This window comes from Wasmannia auropunctata, unplaced genomic scaffold, assembly GCF_000956235.1.
Source record: "Wasmannia auropunctata unplaced genomic scaffold, wasmannia.A_1.0 LD336053.1, whole genome shotgun sequence".
NCBI classification, from domain to species: domain Eukaryota; kingdom Metazoa; phylum Arthropoda; class Insecta; order Hymenoptera; family Formicidae; genus Wasmannia; species Wasmannia auropunctata.
The window spans coordinates 3,155,957-3,182,655 of NW_012026837.1; the positions used below are offsets into that span (position 1 = coordinate 3,155,957).

General features: G+C 40.8%; 1 protein-coding gene across 1 annotated transcript in view; it reads left to right on the forward strand.

Moving 5' to 3' along the window:
* The window catches only part of LOC105451108 (centromere-associated protein E), a 178,455-nt gene that overhangs the window by 27,783 nt on the left and 123,973 nt on the right, over positions 1–26,699 (forward strand). The window contains exon 2 of the mRNA XM_011691366.1: positions 24,477–24,557. Within this exon, the coding sequence (XP_011689668.1) occupies positions 24,477–24,557 (81 nt within the window). The remainder of the gene's footprint in view (positions 1–24,476; positions 24,558–26,699) is intronic.

The window sequence follows — 26,699 nt, forward strand, 5'->3', positions numbered from 1 at the left end:
GTGTATAAGAGACAGGGGGGAACAAAAAGACAATTAAAAAAAGGAATACCTCTCTCGGAGTGTACACGTGTTAATCTATAAATTATTCATTTATTACACTTAATGCGTGTACTGGCTGAAACGACGCGAATCGCGTACCTTGTTTGGAGGAAGCGCGCATAGTAAGTTACCCTATAAATAGAAGTAGCGACTCTGCCTCGACGACGTCGCCGGCTAATACCCGATCCATAAAACGGCCCATTTCGAGACGTTTACACTCTGCCATTTTCGCGCTCCAGTACTCTCTCGGAGATCTCTTTTCCGTTTCTCAATCGGCAATAAACAGTGGCGAAAAGCCAATCGAGGAACAAAGGGGACTTCGAAACGATCGACGGCTGGCCGTATCGCCCGCGAGAGATATACGCGCCGGATAGGCGCTATTGTCGTGGGAGTTTTCCTTTTTTCGAGCGCGGAATATGCGGTCGTTTATCGCGCCGTTGCATCGGCGGCGGGGCATCGCTCGTAACGTCACCGGGAAGATTAGGTAGGAGGTCGTAGAGGCTACAACCTCTTAAACGAGATTACGTTTCTCGAGACGCCGTAGCCTCTTAACGGGCACCCACGCTCCACGCGAGGGAGATCGATCAAAGGCCCTCCAAGTGCCAGATAAGCTAAAGTCGTCGGAACTTGTAAGATTGTAAAGAAGGTGTTTCCGGGTTGTCCCGAGGCGCTTAAGTAGCTTAGGCACGGTCGTAGCGCGCCGTATATTAATCAGTCCTGTCGAAATTGTCTTTTTCTAAATGATGTCGTAATTAACGACGTTGATTTTGTACTCTGAAGGATAGAGCTGAAATTGAAAACAAATTTTCTTTCCACATTACGATTATATATATATATATATATTTATACGATTATTACAGATTAATATATGTAGATTATTAAATGCGACTGTTTATTAAGATAATTAAAAATGTGTAAGGCTGCATGCGTATTGTGTAATTTCTTCGAGAAATATTATCTTTATACAGTGCTTTTTGCAATTAGGAAAAGAAACCGACTGAGAATACGTGAAAAGAGATAGTATCATATAAAAGCAATTAGAATCGTTGTTTTAGTGATCTGCATATATCTTTTTTTTTTCGCCATTCGCTTAAACGCGTGAAATTTCGGCGTGCGTTAATCCTTTCGGCACGCACGTATTGTGAACGCTACGTGAAATGTTGAAATATGTATAATCCATTAGCCGTGAAAGCGTTGAGCATATTAATATTGCTCTATTCTAGTTGGGATAAGCGTCACGAATGTATGCAGCGCCTAGATGCAGCGCGGGACGCGCATGCAACGAGGACGGTGGTTATCATTCTGGCGCGTGTTAGCGCGAGGGGGAAGGGAGGGGGGTTTTCCAATCGGGGTCCTCAATACGGCGAGTCGCATTGTGCGCCGCTTAATCCTACCATCAATCGCAATCAGTCGACCCGAGCCGGAGCGACGAGCGAAAGCAAAACACCGCTTCGGTCCTTTCTCTCGTATAGCGTCGCTTCTATAAGGATTCACTTTCGTGCGTGTCTCAAAGTGCATTCCATTCGCCTCTTATTACTCCGCGCGACGGAGAAAATCAATAGACATATTTCAATCATAGAAATCTCTAATAAATTCTCTTTAGCGATCGCACGACGTGACCGTTGCAATATAACATTCTATTACGCGGGGATATTACAATATAATCATCGTCATCGGCGCGGTGGGTTTAATTGCGAGGCATGAGAATGCACGACAGCTCGTCAATCAATTGATCTATCGATCGACGAACAATCTGCGTATATATCGCGCTTCTCGTCGGGATATATACATTAGGTAAGAAAAGTATGAGAACTCCCCTTCCCAGCCGATGCCCAGCGACGTTAACCCGTCATGCAGCGATTACAATCACTCGGCCATATCCGCAGTACAGTTTTAATAGGATACGTCGTGGCTTGTAATAAAAGTCGCAGTCTTCCTGTGCCCACTTCTTTCCCGCCGCGCCGCGGGTTTACTCCGGTCTTCCTCGTTTCTCCTCTGTCTTCTCGTCTTGCGCCGCAGTTTCCCGGACGGAACCGATTGCCGCGGTGCTCTTTACCGCGGTGGACACGCTAGCAATCAGCGCCGGATACTTTTATCCTAATATTAGCGGCGAATAAGACAGGCACAACTCTAAATTATAGTCGCGACTACCTCGCTGCATCCTAATTGAATACGAAGAGCGCATAATTTTTGTTCAATAATCAAAATAATTTTGTGCGAAAGTCAAAATGATTGCTAGAATATCAAAACGTTTTATTAGCAATGCTTATCAGTTTTAACATTCCAACAAATATTTTGATGATTCAACAAAAAATTATTTTCAGCTCTGTATTTAGCAGAATTTTTAGACCTTTCAACAAAATCATTCTTTCCCTGTACCTATGATAAAACAAAGTTATAACGTTGATTGTTTATTATATATGAAATTAAAAGCGAAAGTTATATACGAGATCGAATCCTAATTTAGTAATTAATATAAACAAAGCGGTCTATAACGTGTGATGGTTATGCGACAAGGCGGCCCTGTGCGATTAATTACGAGTCTGACGCGACTAAGGGTTAATCTACTCCGACATGCAAAGCGATGTGCGCGCGACTTCGAATAGGACGTTTATTGTTATCCGTCGATATCTAATCTCGACCTTAACCGGTGTGACGATGCACTCGCGATTGTCCCGCGTGGAACGGTGAAGTATCGCTTGTCATGTTCCTCGTAGCCTTCGGACAGATCGTCCGACAGTAAAGAGCCATTTTCACGTCGCATTGTGTTGCGTTATTGCTGTCATGACGGCGAACATATCGTGGCGCAAGTCACCGTGAAAACTGACTATTCCGCAACAAAATACGCGGAAATTGGAATTTATCGCGAGGACTTAAGTGAGTCGCCTATGTGCGCGTACAGTGACGTTACGTAATGCGTGAAAATAAAAATGCCAAAAGTAATCAGAATTCTGAGCAAATATTAATAAATATGTTGATATAAAATATTATTGATATCAATTTAATCATATATGAAATATCGAATAAGGGACGTAAAATTGTGATTTAGATTGGTTAACTTCAATTGTATGATTAATTGCTTTTATGTTAAGGCTAAGATTATAACACAAAGAAATAGAAGATTGTTAAATTATTTTATCTTTCTTAACGATTTAATAAAGATCCAATTAACTGTATATTATCACACTAATAGATATAAACGTATCGCGATTTTTAATAGGATCATATGTGATAATAGATCTTTATCGAGCTGGTTTTATCTTTAGCGATAGTTAATCTCAATGACTCGAATATCATATCGATTTTGACAGTAATGAACGTTTTACGAAATGGATGGCGTAACAATGGCGACACGTATTGTACATCACGTCGCTTCCTGCGAATTCACTTTAACCGGCTGCGAAATGTTAACGGAAATAATATTTCATTGAAAATCGATGCTTATTCGATGGGTTAACCGCTGTAAACTGTGATTGATTTATCGTTCTCAGCGACGGGGCAGAGCAACTGTGCTCTCGAACTGTAAAGCACCGCGGGGGAATCTGTCACATTTTGCGCGATGTCTCAGAATCTTTTATTGTTCATTTTTCAACCTAAATCGTAATTTCATAGATTCTTTTGTAATAATGATGTACAGTATTGTACACATTGGCATTAATAATATTATTACTTTATAATACTGCAAACTTTTAGTATTTAAAGTTACGATTAAACATTATGAATATATCACCCTTAATAATTTTCATTTCGATTGGAATTATAGATTAATTACATACAAATGTTTACGAGTTAGCTCTAGTCATTTGCAAGACCTTAATCATTAGCAGTGACCTAGAAGAGCCACTGATATTACTCGATCTCGTAATCTCTGAAGTGAAATTCTTTTACGTTCCCCTTTGCATCCCGTGCCGGCGTGCGTTTTCGATTCAATCACGGCACGTTAAACTGCGCGATCTTTCCGCGGGTAGGCGCGATAAATCATGTTAGCCGTGACGCACCGCAGTGCGCATCTTTTCCGTCGTTGCGTTCAACGCGTTTTCTCTTTGAGAAAAAGAAAGAAAGGGGAAAGAGCGAGAGAGAGAGAGAGAGAGAGAGAGAGAGAGAGAGAGGGAAAAAGAGGAGATTCAAATTTTTTTACGAGGGCGGTTCGTTACCGGCGGATCGTACGATAAAGGGTGATCAATGTCTTACTTTCGCCGGTCGGAATCACGCAACTGCAGCCGGCGCGCGGTGCAATCGCGCTCGCGGTCGCTCGCGCGCGCGGATTTAACGGCGACGAAGCGGTGCGACGCGTCTAAGCCGGACCGAGCCTTGCTATTCCTGTACCTTCTATACTAGACGGCACAGCACGGGGCAATGACACCCGGTTCCTATCCCGAGAGACTGGCTGCGCCGCTCGCAGGTGCGCCGGCCGCCGCCACCGCCGCCGCCGCTGCGTCTTGCATGCGCGCGGACCGCGGAGCATCGCTAATTTAATCAATTCCCCAAACGAAGGCGCGAGGAGAACGTCTGCCTTTTCTCGCGTCTGAACAAGTGCGCAAATGCTTCCGTGCTTCACTCCGGATAGAAATTTAAAGTACAATTTTTCACATTTCATCACGCGATTCTTTTGATAAGAATTTTGAGTATAATTATAATATAACTATTAATGAAATATTATAATAAGACGCTTGTCGCTTGCTGTAAAATAAGATCTTTTTCAAGATTATTTCGTTGACGTATTTTTCGATACCTTTAAATTTGAGAAAATACAGCTGAGATATCCTGGGCAGCTGCAGTTTTTCAGTCTTCACGCGAACGGACACAACGATTTCGTCATCAATTTTGCGCTTTATCTTCGCGTTTGCTCGTGTTTATCGCCGCGGATTCGGGTTGTTCGCCGAGCATAGCAGTAAACGGTTTGTCTCGGACGACTCGTTCTTCCGGTTTCTCTCTCGCAGCGCACGTCTTTCGCGAGTTGCGAAAATTAATTCCGCGCCGGTGATATGACGGCACGTAGTTGTATAGACGCTCTTCCGGCTTATGCGCTAGAAGTTACTGGCCGTGACAACCTTATGCGTCTAATATACAAAAGATTGGCTGCGGCAGAGCCGTAATTAAATCTCGTAATACGAAGATGCGTGTTAAGAAGACGAATTACTATCGGAAATAGAATTCGCTTATCCGATACAGAAAATAAGTAACTTTTACACACAATACATTTCTCAATGTGTCATATAATTTTGTACTAGGTAATCTGTCTGTCATTTTATAAGCTTGAGAAGGAAATGATTCTTGATATTGCGCGAATTAAACATGCACATTTTGTGTCGTTTTATATATACTTATATTTTATATTTAATTATTTTTGCGTGTTGCAACGTTTGGTATCTCTACCGTCTACTTTACATATGATAAATGTTTATTGTAATTTATGTTTATTGTAAAACATAATACCAAGCTGTGATTGTACTATTGAATATTTTTTCAGAATTTTATTAGACTTTACTTCAGAAATATTTACTACCCTCTTGCAGTGTTTGCAGTAAGTGCAGGAGTTTTCTGCAATGAAAGAAAATGATAAAGTTTCGAAGTTACGTTTCTCTTAACATCGAATGATTCAGTTAAGATTTAACGAGACGGCGTGGCTTCTCGACGTCGTGGGTTCCTAAATACATTCGCCGGTGTAAGCCGAGAGGCAATCTCCGCTCCGACATTTTCGTCGGATCGACACACATTTCTTTTTCTCCGTTTGCAACTCTAAAAATACGTCGGGATGAGAAAGAGAGACAGTGAGAGAAAGAGAGAGGAAGAGAAAGAGAGTGTACCGTCTGTCGGGGAAAACCAACGTGTCAACCTGACTTTCCTCCTCTCTGGAGACGCGCACGTGGGCGTCACTTTAGCCTTAGCACGTTTATACTTAGTTTCGTCATTCAGGTCGTGCCAAATTACCGCGTTGCAGCGATACACCGAGCGCACCGGTTGCAGTGCGACCGTTTCTGCCGCGAAAAGTGCAACCGCCGCGGCCGCAATTGCGCCGCGCGCGGGCCTTTGCGAGAGATGTGTTTTTGCGTCATTACGCGCCGTGCGCGCTGCGCAATATTCGCGGGCTGCCTGTTTCTTCTGCGAAGTGATAAACCGACTTCTTTCCCCCTGCTTCTCCTCCTCCCCTCCCCCCCCCCGTACTGCATCTTCTCGCTTTTACGACATTTTCCTTCGAACGATCTTAATTTGGGGCATTTGCATCTCCGGCCGTTGCTCGATATGATCCGTGACCGTATAAATAAAAATTTGCCTCGATCATTTCACGTCGCGGCCTCATTAGACAGGCAGTTATACGCGAGCAATGCATTAGCTATCAAGAGAGGTTGCATAATGCACATAATTAGTCGTGCGTTATAGTTGGACGGCTTTTTTTTTGCTCTTGCAGCAATCTCGTATACTGATTCATCTATCTCGTCGTCGTCGAAGTCGTCTAACGATAACTCGATTTATCGCTCCAATATTATCTAATGAGGAAGGATGAATAGCACCGTGTTATAGAAAAATTATTCCAGACTGCTATTTCAGTCCGTATTACGAGAGAGTCGTATTAGCATCACGAAGTGATCGTTTGTTTGTGAGTTTGCTTAGTTTTTCTACTCTGCTGACTCGCAATGAAATTTACTATCCATTGTTTGCATTCTGCGAATTTTCTGCAATTGTACTTATACCTTTTGTAAAAAAATGATCGTATCTATTGTTCGATTCAGGACTTTTATTCCGAGATTTTCCATTAACTTTTAATTATCTGCGGCAAGTTTGCATAGTACAATTAATCACGCACAGTCATTATAACGCCACTACATTCTTTATTATATCACTGTGTTCATTAAATTAGAAGCTATAAATCTTTAGTTTGGAAAGAATTTAGATAATAAATTACTAACCTTTCTCCATCAGATTTATCGCTGGAAAACATTTGCAATCTTGTTTTGATACATTTATCAATTTAGAACGAAATTGTTATAGTTTAACGCACCTAATTAAAGATTACTCGTAAGCGAAATTATATTCTCTTTTTCTCTCTCTTTTTTTTGAGAAAGAGAACGCTCGTATCTGTTATGACACGTGTTTCGAAATTAGAATGAATGAAAAAAAAAACGGGTTTATCGTTTGTCTGACCCTTCATTACAGTGCAAACGTATGCACGTTACGTCACAATGGAATATTACCGTTGATAGAGTATCATCGCGGTAGCGTATCACGCTGTTTGTGCATCGCGGTGCATGACTCCTAGAAATGCATTTTGCATCGTCCATCAACAAAAAAGAAGCAGCGTTTTCTCACCTTCAAATCGCGGCCTTCGATTTCAATGTCAGCCGGTGCAAAATTGACTCGCGCGATAGCCATCGATATACGTGTCGGCACGATAATTTTCGATCACTTTTCTCGCTGTCTCGTTAAGTATAACGACATGACGTTATATACGAGCCATGTCGCGATGTTCGAAATTGAAGGGATCGAGTGAAAAATACGATAATATAAGTTTCAACGTAAAGCAAGTTAATCAGCAGTTTCATTACGATTTCTTATTTTAATTCTATCACGTCTTTCAATTTTTGTTAGGTTCTCTACGTTGCTACCTTTTTAATTACGTTTTGTCTTTCAATAATACATATATGGCACAACTGATGGTCGGCGTTATGGTAGCTGATTACTCTTCTAGCCTGGCAATAAATTTCCTAATGCTCCGAGATAAAATTAAAACAACGTTTAAGCGGCTCATAATTTCTGCAACTGATAGAGCTAAATTCTATGCACGACTTGTCTGAAAGAACTATTTCAGTCTATCTGTACATAATGTTAAAGGCTAATAATGAATCAGGAGTGTATCGTTTATCGTTATTTATTGAGCGAAATGATAAATCATCGGATGAATCACGTAGCGTATTAACGTGAGCACCGATAAATCCGACGCTCTTCTTCATCTGCATAAATCGATTATATAGGAATGAGAAAACGCTGCATTTGTTGCTCCCGATCCCTAATTTCAGCAACATTATTTAACGCCGCCGCTAATGAGGCTTGTCTCGGGCGATTTCGAAGACTTAATTCCCAGTTAGGTAACCCCGAGACGTTATGCAAGCGAGCACTTGAATCGACCTCCCCCCCCCCTCCCCGACTAATTCGTCTAAACCTCTCGATGTTGATAGCGCCGCTGCACCGCAACTGCGGAAAGCGCGGTTACTCAACGGCGAGATATTTGTCGCGCAGGTTTATTTCGTCACGTTTAATGCACGCGACGGGCCACGGTTACGGAATACGCGCTCCATTTTCTTCCTAGTCCGCTTCGTGCAATTTTCGCGATATGCTCGTTTCGCGCAAGCTCGTTTCCCGCATCGGTGTCAAACACGAGATCTTTATCGAACTCGTATATCTGCAGTAAAATCCACAACTGTCGCACCGTTTAATATCGCAATGAATGAACGAAGGACTGACTTAATTTACTATGTTTTGCATGTGTTGTTTAATTTATTAGCGCGCGCTTTTACACACCCGTAAATTTATTGCTGCATTCTTTGCAATGTTATTCATATTTTTTATAAAATGATCAGATATATGGCAATATATTGAGCTTTACTATTATTTTTATATTTATTTATTATGCGAGCAAGTCTTATGAATTTTTTTTATTGAAAATAAGAAACTTTAACGAAAATGTAGAATAGCGTTGAGAAAGAGAAGATCCCCCCCATCGTTGACAGCCGTGAAAATAAAAGCGATCGCAGATGCAAGTGTTTTCGAGAATAGCGAACTCGACGAGGTCGTCTTAAAGCGTGCCACTGTGTCAGTAACAGTACTCCTCGTAAAAGCCGCTCGGCATCCCGGGAGGGTTATATTTCGCACGACCCCGCGTGCGATACCTTTTAATATAAGGAGCATTTCATTCCCTAAAGTGCTACTTCTATACGAGTGCTAATAAAACGGGCGGACCGTAAAGATAGAAACGCATTTTGTAACGACGATAAAGAGCGTAGCGATATAGTAGTCGGCGCGTGTGACTTTTATATGCTCCCTAGGTTCTCGCAGTTTTTTTTATTAGCATTCAAAATGCCACGAGCAACACGTGATTGTCGTTATGGTTAGCAGGCAATGCATAAACATGCGGAGGTGAGGGATTTCTTTGCTCGCAGTGAATCTAGAGAAAGAGAGACCTGTTGCCGCAATAATAAAAGCCATGGCGTGCTCAGCCGTGCGCTCGCATTTCGAAATTTCGGCGCAATTGTCGTGTCGATGAGATCGACTTGTTATACGATAGCGATCTGAAACGTGTCAATTATTCCACAGTCTCGTGTTTTCTCCCCTCGTATACATTTCCCTCATTCCGGCAAAACTCGCCGGTCGATCGACGATTTTTTTTTTCCTCCTATAAACCACGGCGCGGCGCCCTCTCCCCTCGGCCTCCCCCAATATCCGACACAGTGGCGAGCATTCGCCATTCGTCGTGAACGGTTGTCAGTGGTTCAGTGACGAAACCCGGGAGATACGGGTATTAGACAGGAATCCGTGCGCACACTGCTGTTTCGAGACTCCGCGTCTTTCGAGTGAAAGGCCGCGGAGTGTAAGTACGCGCGCGGGATCGACCAAAGTTGCCCAATGCGTGCTATGCCGATACTGAAATCGAAATTCAAGAAATCCACGTGAGAAACTCGCGATTTGATCAACATGACAGTTTACGATATAGCTCAGTCATTATTTGGACAAACCGGTTCAAAACCAGTCTTAATCAATCTCAAATCATTCCACGGTCTTAGAACGTAGCATAATCTTAAGGACGAATAGAATCTGGTGGATAAACCGTTGCTTGTCAATATGTGATATTAATTAATATCGAGCAAGAGGAGATAAATTATCGCGTTGATTAAGTACAAACTGAATGCGTAAACATATATTTACGCATTAATTTAAATATCATATTTTGTACAAAAACATTAGGACCTAGCGATTAACGAATCTTGATATTACGCATTATAAAAAAAGTAGATTTTCCGGAAGAGCTGTGTGACTTAATGAGATGCACGAGCGACCTTTTTAAAAAATCCGTTCCTTTTTTGAACATTGAAAAATTAGGTTTTATTTTCTTATTTAACAAACATTATTAAAGATCTCGATATTTATCAGTTCATAGCTTATGTTGAAGATACACTTTGTCGACATTGAATTTGATATAATATTGCCATTATTTTATTAACGCGCGGACTGTTTTTTTAGTTTTAATTTTTTTCTAGCTATTAAGAGTTGAACAAATTATAATGTATACAAGAGCTCGGAGCTCACGGCCTTGTCGTTCTAGAAAATTGAATTCGACCTGATTCGTTAACCCGTTTGACCCGACACGACCCGTCGCGACACTGTTAACCGGTTAACGGTCGACATTAAGTACCGTGGAATCAAAGTTTAACGATTCCCATTGTTATACACCCGGCCGTGCCCGACGTGTGCGACGTGCTGATACGTGAACCGTTGTCTTGTCATATTCGCGTCACGTCATTAGCATTAAAAAATGTATGACAGTGCCAGGTACCGTTTCTAACGATTTCCCATTCGCGGGCGCGGCAGCGCGGCTAAATCGTAATGCTTTTATCGGCTCCACAACGCTGTCGGATCTTGTCTCGAACGATCATCGCGTGCCTCACAACGTAATAGCCACAAATAGAATCTTACTGATTGCAATACTTAGCGTCAGACTAATGCGTTTACCGTCAGTTGTTGACTAAATTATTTTTCTGTGAATCAATTTGATACTTACTGTCCATAATTCTTTATTACTAACAAATTTTTTAAATTAAAACTAACTTGTCTAGAATTATACGAATTTATTTAATTTTTGTGGAATAGTATAATAATTATAGGTTTATAACAAGTATACTATAATAATATATGAGTACACATAGCTCATGCAAAGACGTCTAACTATTTTCACTCACATGTGTAATTAATATGTCTAACGATTTGGAAAAGTTTTAGCTTTCCTTTACAGCCTCCACTAGTGAAAGTAATTTGCACGAAAAAAAAAAAAAAATTAAAATCTCGCGAGTCCGATTGCTGTCGACCAGACCTCTGTGAATTTAGAAATATTAACATGAAATAATTTTAGAAATATTTTAAGATAAAAATTAATGTAACAATTAATTACTTTAATCAATGTATTTTATGTGTGCTAGCACTGTCACATTCCTGATGGATTTTTTTCGCAAATACAAGAGTAAGGTGCAATTATTCAAAATTCTCGATGCTTCTTTGCAGTATCTTGGAGCAAAAAACAATAACAAAAAATTTTGGTATACTTATTTTTTTTTCTTTACAGTACTTGTGTTTTTCGAGAGCGAAGATGCTAGCATGACGTGGTTAGCAGCACAATTTTGATATTAATTTCCTGCGAATAGATAGAAGCAGTAAATTAGCAATAAATGAACTTAATTATGGCATATAATCCAACTTTTTTTTTTAGCGGTGGAGATGCTAAATTTACAGAAGGTGTCGAACGATCTCATCGCTGTCGAGCGACACGCTACTTTGATGGCGAGAATTTCATTTTACTGGCACAAGATATTTGCATATTGCGTCTGCCGTGCCCCGAAACTTAGGCCTGTCTCTTTAAACAAATCCGACCGCCGCACCGGCGGGTCGCCATTTTTGGCGACCGAAATATCATCGGGAGCAGTCGCATGCGCGATTTCCTTTCAGGGTTAACCTAATTTGACGTGTACTTAATTACGAATTTCTGTCTCGTTGGAGAACCCGGTTATCGTTGACACGACGCGGGCTTTCCTTTCGGCGCGACGGCCCGCTTAACAAACGCCCACGTGCCGTGCCTTTACGTGCGCGGCCGCTCGCAGGTCGAATGAGGACTGGTATTAATTACAACATAACGGGCCATGATGTTTTATTGATAGTATATATATATATATATATATATATACACGATCGCGTTGGTCTAAAACGCGACCGGTATTGCGCTATTACTGTTGAAACATCCACGCTTAAATATCCATATGAACACGCATGTGAATAATGCATAATCAATATCATTAATCATTTCTTTATTACTCTTTTAATTGCGTTGTCCTGTCGGTCAAATAATTATTATAGAAGTATGTGAATTACAATTAGGATACAAGGAAAAAATGATTACGAATGATTGTATATGGGGTCTAAATTGTACGTATATTTGATTTAGTGCTTCATTATATGTAATATTTTTGTCTGCAATTGCCAAAATTATTGCGCAAAGCTTATTTCCTAATCCAACTATTATCTATTTCTGTTTTTGACACTTTAAAGCGTCATAAAATTTGAGGTATAATAATTGGACGTTACTTTTCATATTCTCTCATTTCGTGAGTTAGCACCGTATAAACTGTTAGTTCCACTGACTCCGCTGTGGCGAGTTAACTAACGTGGATTCAACGAGAGCCTCGATATCCGGGACGGGATTCTCTTCTCCGGCCCGATCGATCTTGCAGCTTCCCGCAGACTTTCCTATTCGTCTAAAAGGGAGATCCCGGTGTCACATTACTCGTAATCCACGTCGCTAACGAACCGAAGGATCCGGCTATGGCGCACTCCACGCATATGTAACGTTTTCTAACGGTATACCGTAACTCGCGTATACGCATTCGTTGGAGCTACCGACTCGATTGTTTCCGTATCGGCTTGCATTTCCTTCTACGATCCCTTGCACTAACGACAATGTAGTGTCAACACGTTGGACACTGCGGCACATTTAAAATCAAGTGCGGTTTTCCTGATGTTCCAAAGTTGAAATCTCGTAAAATATTTTCTACAGAACAAATAAACTCCAAACGAGCGAAATTTCCGCGCAGTTTTTACTGATTTAACACAATAAAAAATTTTCATGCAGATTACTATTTAATTGTGAAGTAAAATTGAAAAAAATGATTTACTTAGAAATCTTATTAAATAAGTTTTTTCAAAAAGTTTCAAACCAAAGATTTTAGCTTCCAGAGATTTCGATTTCGTAAAACGTACGAATAAAATACGATTGCACATTTGTTTGTATGGCAAAATAGAAATACAATTTACATTAGAAATTTTTGCGTTTTTATATGTATAATTGTATGTCGAGTGAATGACTGGTGAGGAAAGTATAGGTCCGGGACTACGACGACGAGTAAACAACTCATTAGCATTCCTTTTCGTGCTCGGCCGTGAAATCGAAATTACTTGGACGGGAGTCAAAGAAAGTAGTAGCGGAGGCGTTGCGCGGAATTGGCAACTGACGTTATTTTCACCCCGCAATTTTTTTATTTTGACTTCAGGCCATTTGCTATTCGGGTTTCGTTTGGCGAAAGAAATACGCTCTCTCTCGATCGTGCAGACTCTCGATTTTCTTGTTTCTTCGAAATCGTGACTGGCGCACGTATACGTTCTCGAATGATTATAGACTATGAAGTATATCTCGAAAAACTACAATGCGTGACTTCGTCGTCTTTCAACGTGCGGATATTTGCATCCATACACGGAGAGAATTTTTTTTTAAATTTACCCTGCAAATCATGTTGATTGTGGAACAATATAGTATTTAGGCAAATTTTACTGTGCGCTACAATACATTTTACTGTAAAATCTTATTGTAGTACACAGTAAAATTTACTATTAACATAATTTGCAGGGTAAATTTAAAAAAAAATTCTCTCTGTGTAGTTACGTTAAATTATGAGCGCAACAATTTTTTTAATTTCACATTCAACAAATACATCTTTTTGAAAGTAATATAGTAATAACGAGTTCATTTATGTCTTTTTGCTCGAGCAATTTTAGACGATTTTACTTAGAAAATAATTTTGAGCAAAAAATTTAGATTAATATACTTTAAATAGGATTGTTACATTTATATTGGACAACATTTGAAGGAACTTTTATAAAAGAATTATATTTTATCCACGTCATTCGTTTTCTCTACTCGCTTAAAACGCAAGGACGTCGCGGAATATATAAACTGGATTGAGCGGTCAACGATCATGTAACAAAGTGTCTCCTCGATATCGCGGGTGACACGACGCGGTTTCACTACGAATCGGACGAGCGAAATCATGCTACACCGGTCGGTGCGGTTGCATATTATACATGTCATTGCCCGGGGCAACCACGAGCTCTCTCGAGAGGCTCGGCCAGTCATTCTCGACAAGTGTGCATCACGACATTGGTCTACCTTACATCCACCTACGTGCCGTACGTCCACCAACGTATTTCTACCTTATTCACCTTAACCTGCGCCCGCCGCTTTCGGGATCTCCCACAACGATCTGCCAGTTAATCGAAATTGTCTGCGAGAAGTATACGCGAAATTCGATCGATCTTTAATCTTTTCCGCATTTTATTCTTCCAAAATGAAATACTATGAAATTGAGGGTTAAACTCTTGTGTATAATTTTTGAATAATTTTAGAATTATTTGGAAGGCAAATAGAGATTTAAGGAATATTAGAGTGTTTGTATAGAAAACATGATTATTATTTAATATTTTGTAGAAATACTTATTAATATTTATTAATAGAAAATATTCACTTGAAATAAGATCATAATAAACACATTATACTTTATTACTGTTATACATGTATGTGAGCAGCTCATATCAAATTAAATGAAATTAAAAATCATATATTTATTAGCCATATTATACAAGCTGAATGAAGACAAGGTCGCCGATCTTTTCCGTTCGGCAGAAATCTTAGTTTCTTTCGCACGTAAATCCAAAAAAGCAATAAAAATTAAGTTCGCTCCCCGTATAATTTACAATAATTCCATCGCGCCACTCGCAATCTGACATTGATCTCCCCGATCGCACTGTGCGATTGGACAAAATGTAACGCTTCGACATAACATAAATCGGATCGGCCGACGGACAGTCGCTTTTTCGATTAGCATATAAAATCGACGTACGGAGAGATTGATATTGAATCGTAACGTGGAAGGAGTATCGATGGTTATTACTCTGTCCGCGTCGAACCGGTTAAGTGGCATCGGCTAAAACATTTTATATCTGTCCTTATAATGGCACAATTCACACCGATACCGACTCGCAGTCCCGTCGCTACCTACTACCTGCCTACCGGCAGGACGGATTTTTTCCCATCCTTTGCCCTTTTTTTTCTTTTCCTTTCCCTCTTTTTTTTCCCAGAGCCGCACAGCGCATATAAGATATTCTCACCTCCGCGCGCCAGCAGCTCGTTAGCGATTTGCGGCAACAATGGCCGACAGGAGGCTGGATAATTATTCTGTACACATGCACATCTCTCTCTCTCTCTCTCTCTCTGTTTCTCTCCTTGTCCGTCTCTCGCTCTCGTCCCTCGTTTCTTTTCCTCTCCGATCCTTGAGCGTTCCTCTCCAACACCGAGCGTGTAATCCTCCGTTCTGCGCCGGCGAAACAAGTTGTTCGATCCCACGTCTTCGACCTCCAACGCGCGTCTCTTGGATAATTCTTTCTCCAAGCAGCCCGGATAATCGAGTAGGCTGTTTGTATGCACCCGTATGCACAGCTGCATTGTTGTTGCAAAACAACACGTGGTATACCGGTAATCGACACGTAACATGCGCTCGTGCGAACACGTATATACACATACCACACACACAGACACACACGTACACGAATGCACACTCGAATGAATATAGAGTTGGACCGACGAGAGCGGAGGACGGGTTAATCTTGCATAACGTAATAGCGAGGCAACGAGAGGACCTTACTTAGCCGTTCCTTACGATTTGATTGTTGACTAGCAATAATGAACCGTACAAATGCGCGGTAATAATAATGGCAGACGAATTTATGTAGCAATTGTGTCGCTTTTTTTTCCACATCGGTGTACTAATCCGCCGGTGAAATAATTTGTTATTAGATATTTTTAAGCACTGTCTAAAATTGTGGCAGCATAAGAGATACCTCTTATTACATTCTTCTTTAAATAATACACATGAAATTTATATAAGATTACATCGAATATAATTACAATTTGTTTAATTTTACTTGACACTAGAAAATATTCTATCTTGCGCGCAGGCTACTTGTAGATTATTGTTTTATTTATCTTATTTTGTTTTCGCGATAATTATTTTGTTTCATCCAGACAAGATTTCCGCGCGCTTGTTGCAAAGATAAATGTTTCTCCGTGGCGCAACGCCATTTGTTTGCCTCGACCTTTCGCTATGCGTCTGTATATAGCTGTTATTAACGACTTAACGTTTTCCCGTACTCGGGTTTAACGTTAAACGGGTAAATCATTTTTCCGTTTGCACGGGGCGCTGGAATTCATAACCCGCCACGTTTGGCTACGACGCGCGGCTACGCTTTTCCCGGACAGCGGGTTAATGACCACTTAATTGCAGAACGCGCAATGCGGTCGTCTGGTTAATTGTAGGTCGCAAAGAAACCGGAGTGATAAGCGCTTGACCGTGAGAAGAGGTAAAACGCATGGAAAATACGAATGCACGAGATGTGATTTCATATTATAATCGTAATATCTGTTCTTTTTAATATCTATAAAATACGAAAAAAGGACGATTTTAATAGTAGTTGAATAACAAATGCATTATTAATAATTAATATTATATTTAAGAAATTTTAATTTTCACATATCTTGTTATTTTATTAAATTTATTGTATTGGATACGTTTTTCTATTTACATTTTAATGTAATATTTTTTTTCACTATTAACAGAAATTATATTTGCTATAAGAAACGGCTTTCAGTCATTGTAGTCATATTTTTGAATCAGTTTTGATTTGCTGTTTTGCATTTTTAAGTGACCGATGAAAGTTTCTCGGGGATATACTTAAAGTTTATTACGCGTCAAGTGTGCGCGTTATCGCTAAAGAGCGACTCTTTCTCCGAGGCCATAATTAAACGCTACCGAAATCGAGAATTAGACGTCGTTACGCTCAGCGAGCCGTCATTTAGCGAGATTCGATAGTCAGCAATAAGTTTCTTTCCGGTGTATAATTTTAGCCTCCATTAATTGTGGCCGCTAACCATTAATTAGTCACGCCTTAACTATTTACGCTAGCGTACGATTAGGAGATACTGTCATTATATCAGTTTCTTACTTGCTTATATTGTAGTTTATCAATGTTTTATTTTACGCGTGCATTTTCACATAATTGAAGCCATTTCGAGTCTTCGTCGTAATTGCACGACGAAGCTATCGATCGACAATTTATTTAGCCGGGACTGTGCATGAATCTTTTTTATATAAATGTATAAAAAATTATAGCTATATGTTTAGATATTATTTTTTAAAAGCTTGTACATTTTTTTTTAAGTCAAAACTATTCTCTCGCCTATATTAACAAATTATATATGAAATTATATATGAAATTAAACATCACATTTACCCATCCACTTATGTGTAACCAGATAAAATACTTCTCCCAGATTGCGTGTCGGAATAATTCGTTTCCATCGGGACTTCCTGAATCGTAATTGACACGAACGGAGCCCAGGGCGTGTCGGTCGGGTATTCTTTAACCGCGACGAGGTATCTAGGCGTGCTCCTTCGTCGAGGAATTCGCAGGGCATCGGTAATTCCTTGAGGTTTTCCGCGGTCGTTACGCGGTCGCGAAGTTAATTGAGTAGAAAGCGATTCAACGTGGAAATGTGCCGGCTCCTCTGCCGGGCGTATTAAATGTCTCGGTGTTATATTAGAAAGAACGGGGAGAGGAAGAGAGAAAATGTCTATTATTATTTTGAGGTAAAGCTACATCGGAATAAGTATAGCTGAACAAATTATACAGAAAAAAATGCAATTACAGAATCAATTGACATAATTACGTTTGGTCAGAAGCAATTATTGTGCCTTCATATTATTTTTCAATATTAGCAATTTACAAAGACAACGGTGATAATTTACTTAAAATTCTCATCAAATTAAAAAAAAATTATTATAATACATTTTGTTAAATATTAATATATATATTTTAATATGTGATGAAATTTTTTTATTATAAAAATAATTCAAAACGCAAACAAGGCAACAAGAAATAAAAGGATATACACTACAAAATGTATCAAAAATATTTCTTTTAAATAAATGATATATAAAGATAAAGCGTATGATCGGCGATTCGTGCTGTTTAACAGTGAGATGTGTAATTTGTCTTTAAACGGGGAGGAAGAAGAGGGTGGAGATGATGCATTTCCGATGTAGTCGATATTGCCGTTGTGGAATCGGTCGTTCCGCTCGACGAATCGTACCTGCGAATTTCCAGTATGGTAGCACGGAAGAGAAACGTTGGAATTATATCCGCCAAACTGTACAGGCCGAGGCGAGACGAGACACATTCATCCTGTCACCCACGTTCGTGTTTGTCCTGTCCTTCCGATAGCGCTTTTTTTTTTACTCGGCGTGGCGCACGTCATTATCGTGAAAGTGCGTGCGATCGTGAAGCGATAATATCGCGCGATGCCTTGTCACAAATTGGTAGAAAACGCGCCGATAATGCCCGACTCCCGTCGGAAATGAAAACGGGGAAAATTCCGTGTCACGCTGAGCGCTGTCTGTGACAAGGCAATTACTTCGAGAAATTGACGGTATCAACAGGAATTTTCTCATGCAAGAATCAGAATATGGTAATGTCGAGAGAGAGAGAGAGAGAGAGAGAGAGAAGCTTTTCCCATTTTGACATGTCATTAAAAAATAATCAGAACGTACAATTCAAGTTGTAAATAGATTAAAGATGAAGATGAAATATTATATGTATTAGGTTCGCCAAATACAACAAAAATGAAGTCAACACGCATTTATGAATGTTTCTTACATCAATTTATACACGTGGGCACGTGAATAAATAAGCAATTTTCGTTCGCTAAATAAACTACGAGTATCGCCTTAAAACTTCGACAGGCGATTTTATCTGAATGAAGTAAGCAGTATACTGTTAGATGTTACTTGAAAAAGAAAAGAGAGAAGACCAAGTATAGTTATAGTTTTTCTATAATTTTAAAAAGTGGGAAGATTATCAATCTAGTATAGCCAAACGCGCGCGTTTTCCTCCTTTCTATTTTTAGAAGAATAATATTGGTCGTTCTACTTTCGGGCGAGTCAGAGAAATTGATGTACAGGTTTATTTTCTTAGATACATTCCGGCACGAACTTTTTCTTCGCCGCCGAGAAAATCTCGCGCGAGAGCTACGTACGCAATGTGTCGCCGATTCGCGTGGACTTGAACGAGTGATTAAGAAACCGGGATGGAGGGGCAGGGGGGGGAGGGGAGGTGAGAAAAGCGGACCCGATACGGCTCTTGCGTTTTAATAGGAGCGCGACGTTCGCGCACTTTTGTCGATCGTCTGCGATACGTGCGACGCGAAAAAATGCTCGTGTTATCGAGTCGCATGTACCGCAATTAAAGATATATCGAGGGATGGATGGAGGCAGGGATGTTCCTTCGAGTCTCTAATCCTCCTACCTCCTCGTTCCCGATCGACGCGATTGCATCGTCTCACGGCCGAGGTGGGGACAGGTTTCCAGTACGTACGGAGGGGCGGGGGGAGAGGTTCGATAAGCGGGTACCGGATGTGGGATATGCAGCCGACGAGACGCGTGGGATTCCTCCTCGGTGCGTAACACGCGAATATGCATCGCCGTGCCGACCTGGCGAAGCCAGAGCGACTTTCCTACTGAGCGAGAAATGAAGTTTTCCTAAAACTATCGGGATGAGGGAATTTACGAATTATTTTTCTAAAAGCATATAGAAAACTGTTTCGTAATTGAATAGGATCGGAAGCGACGTTGGTCAAAATTCTTTTGGATGATAAAGATTTGTATTAAAACGTAAACATTTTTCCTCGCATTTTTCACGCCAATTTTACTCTCTTCATTTTGGAACTGAAATTGAGTTTACTTTCATATGTGTTTTATATTTACTTGAGGATTAACACATTCCGCATTATATATTTCATACTTTCGTTTAATTGCTCAACGATCTTTATCTTACAATATAATAAATATTAATATAGTTTCTATTTTTGGATTTCCTTTGAAGTTTTGCTCTACTTATTGTTAGTCTTAACTTTTTTGTTCCGGCTGAAGCGTAACAATTATGAAAACTAAACGAGTTTTCAATTAATGAAGATTAGGCGCGAGAAATTTACTATTTTGTGTTAGTTTATTTATAAGTTTGTTAAAGTTTGGAAAGTCAGAGAACGGCGGGGAAGTTTTAAATTCTATTTGCGTGACGGGCCCCGCAATATTTCCGGAACAAGCCCTCGGGGGAAGGAGGGATTCGTGGAAAAGATGTATTTCCGACGAAATCCTGTAGCCATCGCCGAGCGGTGCTTTCGCATTCCAGGCGTATATAGGAATCGAATGCCGGCGGCGAGTTAATGCGTGCAACGGGATTTTCTTATTGGGCTGGCATCGCTCGCGACACGCTCTGTTTGGCTAACGAGGCGGCGAACGTGGCGGCGGCGGACCTTTAATTGCCTTAATAAAGTATAGCTCGGTGCAGTGCGCCTCGTTGTTGCCCGGTCGTTTCGCCGCGCGCTCGCGGCGCGATATCGCCTTCGAAAGGTCGAAAGGATCGGTCGTGAACGCGCGCTCTCTCAGCACCTACGCCAGCCGCTTGCGCGGGGGCACGTTTATGTCGGCCTTATTAGAGATTAGAAACGTATAGTGGGCCCCCATCGCGATCTGGGTCACGTTGTTGTTTCGAGCTTAAGGACTGGCAAGGACTCCGTCCCGCGAAGCGTGTCAAGGACGACCAGAAGGAAGCGGTCCGCCCGAGCGACCTGTTGTCCAATTATTGTCAATTGTGAGACAAGTGCCTCCGATTGCGTAACGTCGCGATAGTCACATTTGTTGAACTGCGCGCGAGAAAGAAAGAGAGAGAGAGAGAGAGAGAGAGAGAGAGAGAGAGAGACAGAGAGCTCACATGAATTATCCTTAATGGACCGCTTCGGCAGAAGCGCGGTACGATATCGGACGGGCAGTTTCTCGCCAGGCGTGAAAAAATCGATTGAGAGCCGTGACAGACGCCGAACCCGTCGAAGCCCTGTACCCCTAATTAGCGTGATAAATTGTGATGCGAATGAAAATTTCCGTATCGAAATCTCTCGAAATTGGTAATGCGAGGTGTCCCTTTAACTACGCAGATTTATTGGCTAATTTGCATGCTCGTGTTGAACATGGGATTGAAGGCCGCGCGCGCGTGCGCGAGAGAGAGAGAGAGAGAAGCAGATTTTATAAAATATACTTCCACTTTAATGCAATCTATACTACGTCTCGAATGACTAATATCTTAATTACCGTACTGAAACTACTGCAAGAATGTGCCCCTGCAATTTCATCCGGCGGTTGTAAGGATATCCTGTTCACTTCGGAAATTTATTTTATGAAAAGATTATATAGACGGATAAAAATATTGCTAGCTTGTTATACCGCGTGTATCGCCTCCGTTGGAAATCATTTCATAACGATTCTCGCCGATGCGTTTTAGTGTCCGGCGATATTGCTGTAGCAAGGGCGATTTATGGTTCGCTAAGCTCACGCTGCCGGTACGTGACAATCAACACGCCGGAAGTTAATTGTGAATGTGCGACGAGCGACAGGAAATCGTACGAGCCGGACGGAAAGCGGTTAAACAGAGCGTAAGCACTCAGTGTCCAGTGAAATTGATTCGGTCGGCGAAAAAGTGGAAATCTCTCACCGCTGATCCGCGACGCGCATCTCGCGAGCGCGTTATCACGTACCGATCGTTGGGCGACTTTCGATTAGCCTTGCGCTTTTCGCAAACATTTTCTCGATAAACAGCGACTGTGATCACGGCCGACCGAGACAACTGGACCGTGAATCCGGTGTTTGACATTCTTGTACATGAATTAGCGTGGAAAGTGTCGCTGTTTTTATCTACTCGCGATGTTCGCGATGTACATAGCCCAGCGAATCGAGAGAAGATTCAAGTCTTGTAATCCTTTCACGGTGATTTTTTTGTATACCAAGTATTTTTATTTAAAGGAAGATTTGATCTACTAATGAGAAATAGTTGTATCTAGTGAGATCTATTTTTAGTATAAGGCCGTGTTTTTACATCTAACAATAAGATGAATATAAAATTAGCTTTATATTTCGGAAGATCTATACAATTACATTCAAATAGAATACCAAAGAAAATGTATCTTTTATCTATGAAATCTTTAATCAATTTTTAATTGATTTTTTCGTAAAAATATCGAGAAAAAAATTATGTAGTGTCAATTATAAATTTTCTATGTATGTTTATAATTATTAAATTATAAGTTTGTTAAAATAACATTTAACTTAAAGTTTTATTAGTTTGATTGTTAAATTTCTCAAGTTTAGTTACGGAAAATTTTAAATTTCTTAAAAATCTTTTGCAATTCTGCCCCGTGTATATTTACTCCACAATTCTGGATTGCTTGTTTTCTGGCTTCGGCGTACCTATGTTTAGGCATCGAGCATTTTTATCGAATGCTCGACGTTCTTTCGTTTAGTTTGTACAAGGAAGCGCCATAATTTTCCCAAAGGAAAGAGGCGCGGAAGGAACGCCTCGCTCTCGCGGAGTATAGCCTGCGCCTTTATTTCTCCATAAAGCCGAGCGAATTCTCGTTCTTGCCCCGGTCCTCGCGTCCGAGCGAGAGATGATCGCCTTGTTTCGAGGTTGCCACGCAATGGGAGATCGGTCGGACGAACGAGAACGGACGACGTATTACTTCTTCGCGAGAGCGGCCTTTTTGCCCGGTACGGCCACGCCGCTCCATCGTGTAAACGCGATACGATAGCCATTATTTACGCGGCATTATATCTACCACGGGGATATAACGAGTGCCAAATTATTGCGCGTTGATTGCCGCGGATAAGCGCTTTCGCGTCTTTGAACCGCGCGGACTTGTGAACGTGCAAAGTCCCGAAGTTGCCGAAGACGTAGATTTATTTAAGTCGACGTTTCGTACTCCAATTGTAACATGATTATACATCGCATTTTGTTAGGTTAATCGCCTCAAATGTGAATTTGATTGCTCGCGTTATGTAAATGTATATAATAATGGGGGACACGGCGGCGTTCGGCTTGAAGTTGACGGTAATTTTCGAGTTCTCGACAAAAACACTTTCAAGCAATGACGCATAAAAAAAAATTATATGATTTAAAAAAATTGACAAGCGTCTCTCTGACTAAAATTATCTTGTAAGTCTCTTTAAATAAATTACAGTTAAATTTTTCGAAACTTTATTTCCATTTCTACAAATACATGAATGTTACTATGTTCTGAGTTTTATTATTCGTATACATTTGCGCAATTGCCACGAAATTCAACGATTACATTAAGACAATTGTATATGTGTGTTGAAAATTTAGTGTGCTCCTATTTAAATAAATCTCCTTTAATGAAACCGCCGTTGATGTGACACGTATCCGCCTGTGTATTTGCATTCGCTTCAGTCAAATTAGGACAAAGAGCACTCGAGAAATGGAGATTTAGCGACGCACGGGACGATTCTCTTTATTTTTGTAATACCGCAGCGCTACGTGCACGCGCGTTAATAAATATAAAAAAAAGAGAGAAAACGGACAAAACGAATGTGTTGAGAATGGAAACGGCGCGATGCGGCGACCGGTGAGAATGCTCGATACACTTGATGAATGCCCGATGCTTTTGATTCCTTGGAGATAGGTTTCCATTCACGTGGCTATCGTTTCCACGTGAACGGCCGCGCTGTCTCACCTCACCCCGGCTCTCTCTTTCATCCTGTTTCTACTAGAGTATTCGGAACCCTCCTCCTCCGAACAATAATAACAGACTTGGTGAAGGAATCACTGGATAAAACGCGCATCGCCCCGTTTGAAAGTTTGATTAGCTTCCTAGTTCCCCTCCGACAGAACGTTATTTTATGTGGACGCGATGTGGACGCCGGCGAGACTATTTCTTATTCTCGATCTTTGACCCGCGTTTCCTGCGATAGAAAAAGGAGCCCTCTATAACGCCGACAAATCGGTCTCTACCTCGTGAAATCGAGGCCGCGTCATAATAACGCGCTGGCATATCGGATTCGTTTCTTTTACTCCATCTCCGGCCTTTAATATTACTTCTATCTTAGGAAATTATTGTATACCACTTATTTTTCCGGTCCAGGAAATTTTTTATCAACCTTAGAAGCCAGAAGTTTTTTTTTTTTTTTGGAAAAATTTAATCACACGTACATTATAATTTCACGGCTTACTAATTCTCAGTGCTAAATATCTTGATAATCTCATCAAATTATGTTATAATATAATGTTTTATAATGTAACTATTTTCTTATGAAACCTCGGTTCATTTAACTTTGAAGCTGAATCCTTTACAATCCTATTTTTTTACTAACAAAAATTAATGTATTATTTTGAAGAAAGTAGAAAATTAAAAGTAGGACAATGATTATCTAATGTGAACTACTTTTTTGTTTCAGGCAACGAGGAAAATTTCCAAATGTGGATATCTGTTCGTCGCGCCCGGATGGGATTTTTCAAACCCGCTGAATCGGACGAAGGTATGTCTCGTTTTTATCAATTCGTTAGGGACGAAGCCCTAATCCCTTGCGATCCCGGGCGAGCATTGAATTACACCGCTGAGACGAAGGAAAGATATTCTTAATCGCCGATCAGAAGTGCGCGCACCGTGATCGACTCCATCGATCACTTCCGTTTCGATGCTCCGGGCTACGTGACGCGTTATCAGCCGATCGAGCCTATCGATCGCGGGAAATCACACCGTGAGATGTGGATCGGGCCCGCCGCCGCCGCGCAATTTTGCTCATTATCGAGAAAGTGAGGATAAGCGCCGTATCCTCCGCGCAATACGTTTTTCCACGGTCTCGTGCGAGGTGATTCGCGCGCGCGCGCGCGCGGTTCATTTCGCGAAAACGTGACTTCGAGGAACACGTAAAACGGAGTCGTTCCGGCTTTATTTTACATTTATGACGGCGCGCACGAATGTTGTTCCTTTCTAAACTTTCTCCGATATGAAATATACGCTCGTTAACACTTTGTACGGATATACGATTTCTTGTCTGTGTATTTTTTTTTCCTCTTGTCATCTCGATGCGCGCATCGAGGAATCGCAATTTTTTCGATACCGCCTATCGAGGCGTTTTTATAGAGACGCTGATTGCGGGCGACTCGCTGAGAAATGCAGAAACACGGATGTGTCGACGGCTCGCCAAGCTGTCGGTCGTATGATTTATGCTCGTCTAATGGGAACGACGGCTGTTGTAATTTTCTCTGTCAAAGCACCCGCGACATGTGCTACTTGATTGGCGTGTCGGGAATCCGGGGACGGTACCGTTAATCGCAAAGGCCCAATTGTCGAGCAGGAAAATTGAATAATTTGACAAAAATTGTAATAATAATTTGTACAGCGATGTCGCTGCGCGATTGGGAATACGCGCGGGGTAACCTTTCGGAGAAAAACCGTGCGAGGCTCTCGCTGCAAGTATATACGTATAGAGCGATTGCCTATTAATTAAGAAAAAGTGGTCGTCATTCCGCGATATTCTTGAATTATGATGGAAATGTCAAGCTGGATGTTGTTGATTATTATCGCGAGGATCAACAATAACCTTTCAGTTATTGCGAAACTCTGCGTTTATCTCTCACCGTATTACGAGTTCCGTGTAATACTTCGGAATATCGCGTCATGCAATTATCATTAGCGGTGTATACTTTACGAATCGAACTATTCGGCAAGGTTGAGAAGAAACCGCGAGAAGAAAGCGTAATTTCCTATAGCTCGCAGTTGTGTGTCCGTAGGCGCAGGTTACTCTTGATTATAGCCGAGATTTACACGATCGATAATTATACCGACATGTATCGAGCTCGTATACGTCTTGTACATTGCCGGCGAATAGAAAGTGGTCTCTCATGGTGACCGTCTTTGGCCTCGATCTTGGTCTCGCTCGCGATAATCTGTCGCGTGATGTTTCTATGACAGGTCGACCGCCTTAATTTTTGCTAAGGTTTCTCAGTAGCTATCGCGAATAGGATCGCTTTCACGGAGCGCTGCCGCATGGTGAGATTCGATAATAGTTCTATCCGATGGAAACGCTATAAAGTTGTATCATAAATTTGGTTAAATCTTTGATATTATATAGGTAGGTTTATATTTGACTCTACATAAAAAATTTATAATATATTAGAATTAGGAGATTTGTAAGAGGAAATGATTTTATACGCCCACACACAACTTTATGTCATATTTAATTGTATAACATCTAATATAATTTAAAAACTTTTATATTACTCTTACTAAGAGTATTATTAAAATTACCTGTGTATATCTAATTATCTATGAACACTGCTAGCTATTTATTATCGATATTTGTTATCTACAATACAAATGGTCAGATTTATAACGTGCATTTTCCGTAGTCCTTGGAGGGCCTTTAAGGCAGTAATAAACGCTTTCTATTACCATTACTTCGAGTCTCCGTAAAGCGCGCTTGTCATAAAAGAAAGAAGAACGACTCAGTGAACGACAGCTTTCAGATTATCTCGATTAACGAATTATTGTCGTTCTCGCAGTTAAAAGTATCATTGGGAGATTACATGGACCGCGACGCGAGCCCGTAAATTCCGGTCGTTGCGCTGCGGAGAAAGTGAATAATTAGAAGTCGTTTTAAGAGGGCCTTAAAGGT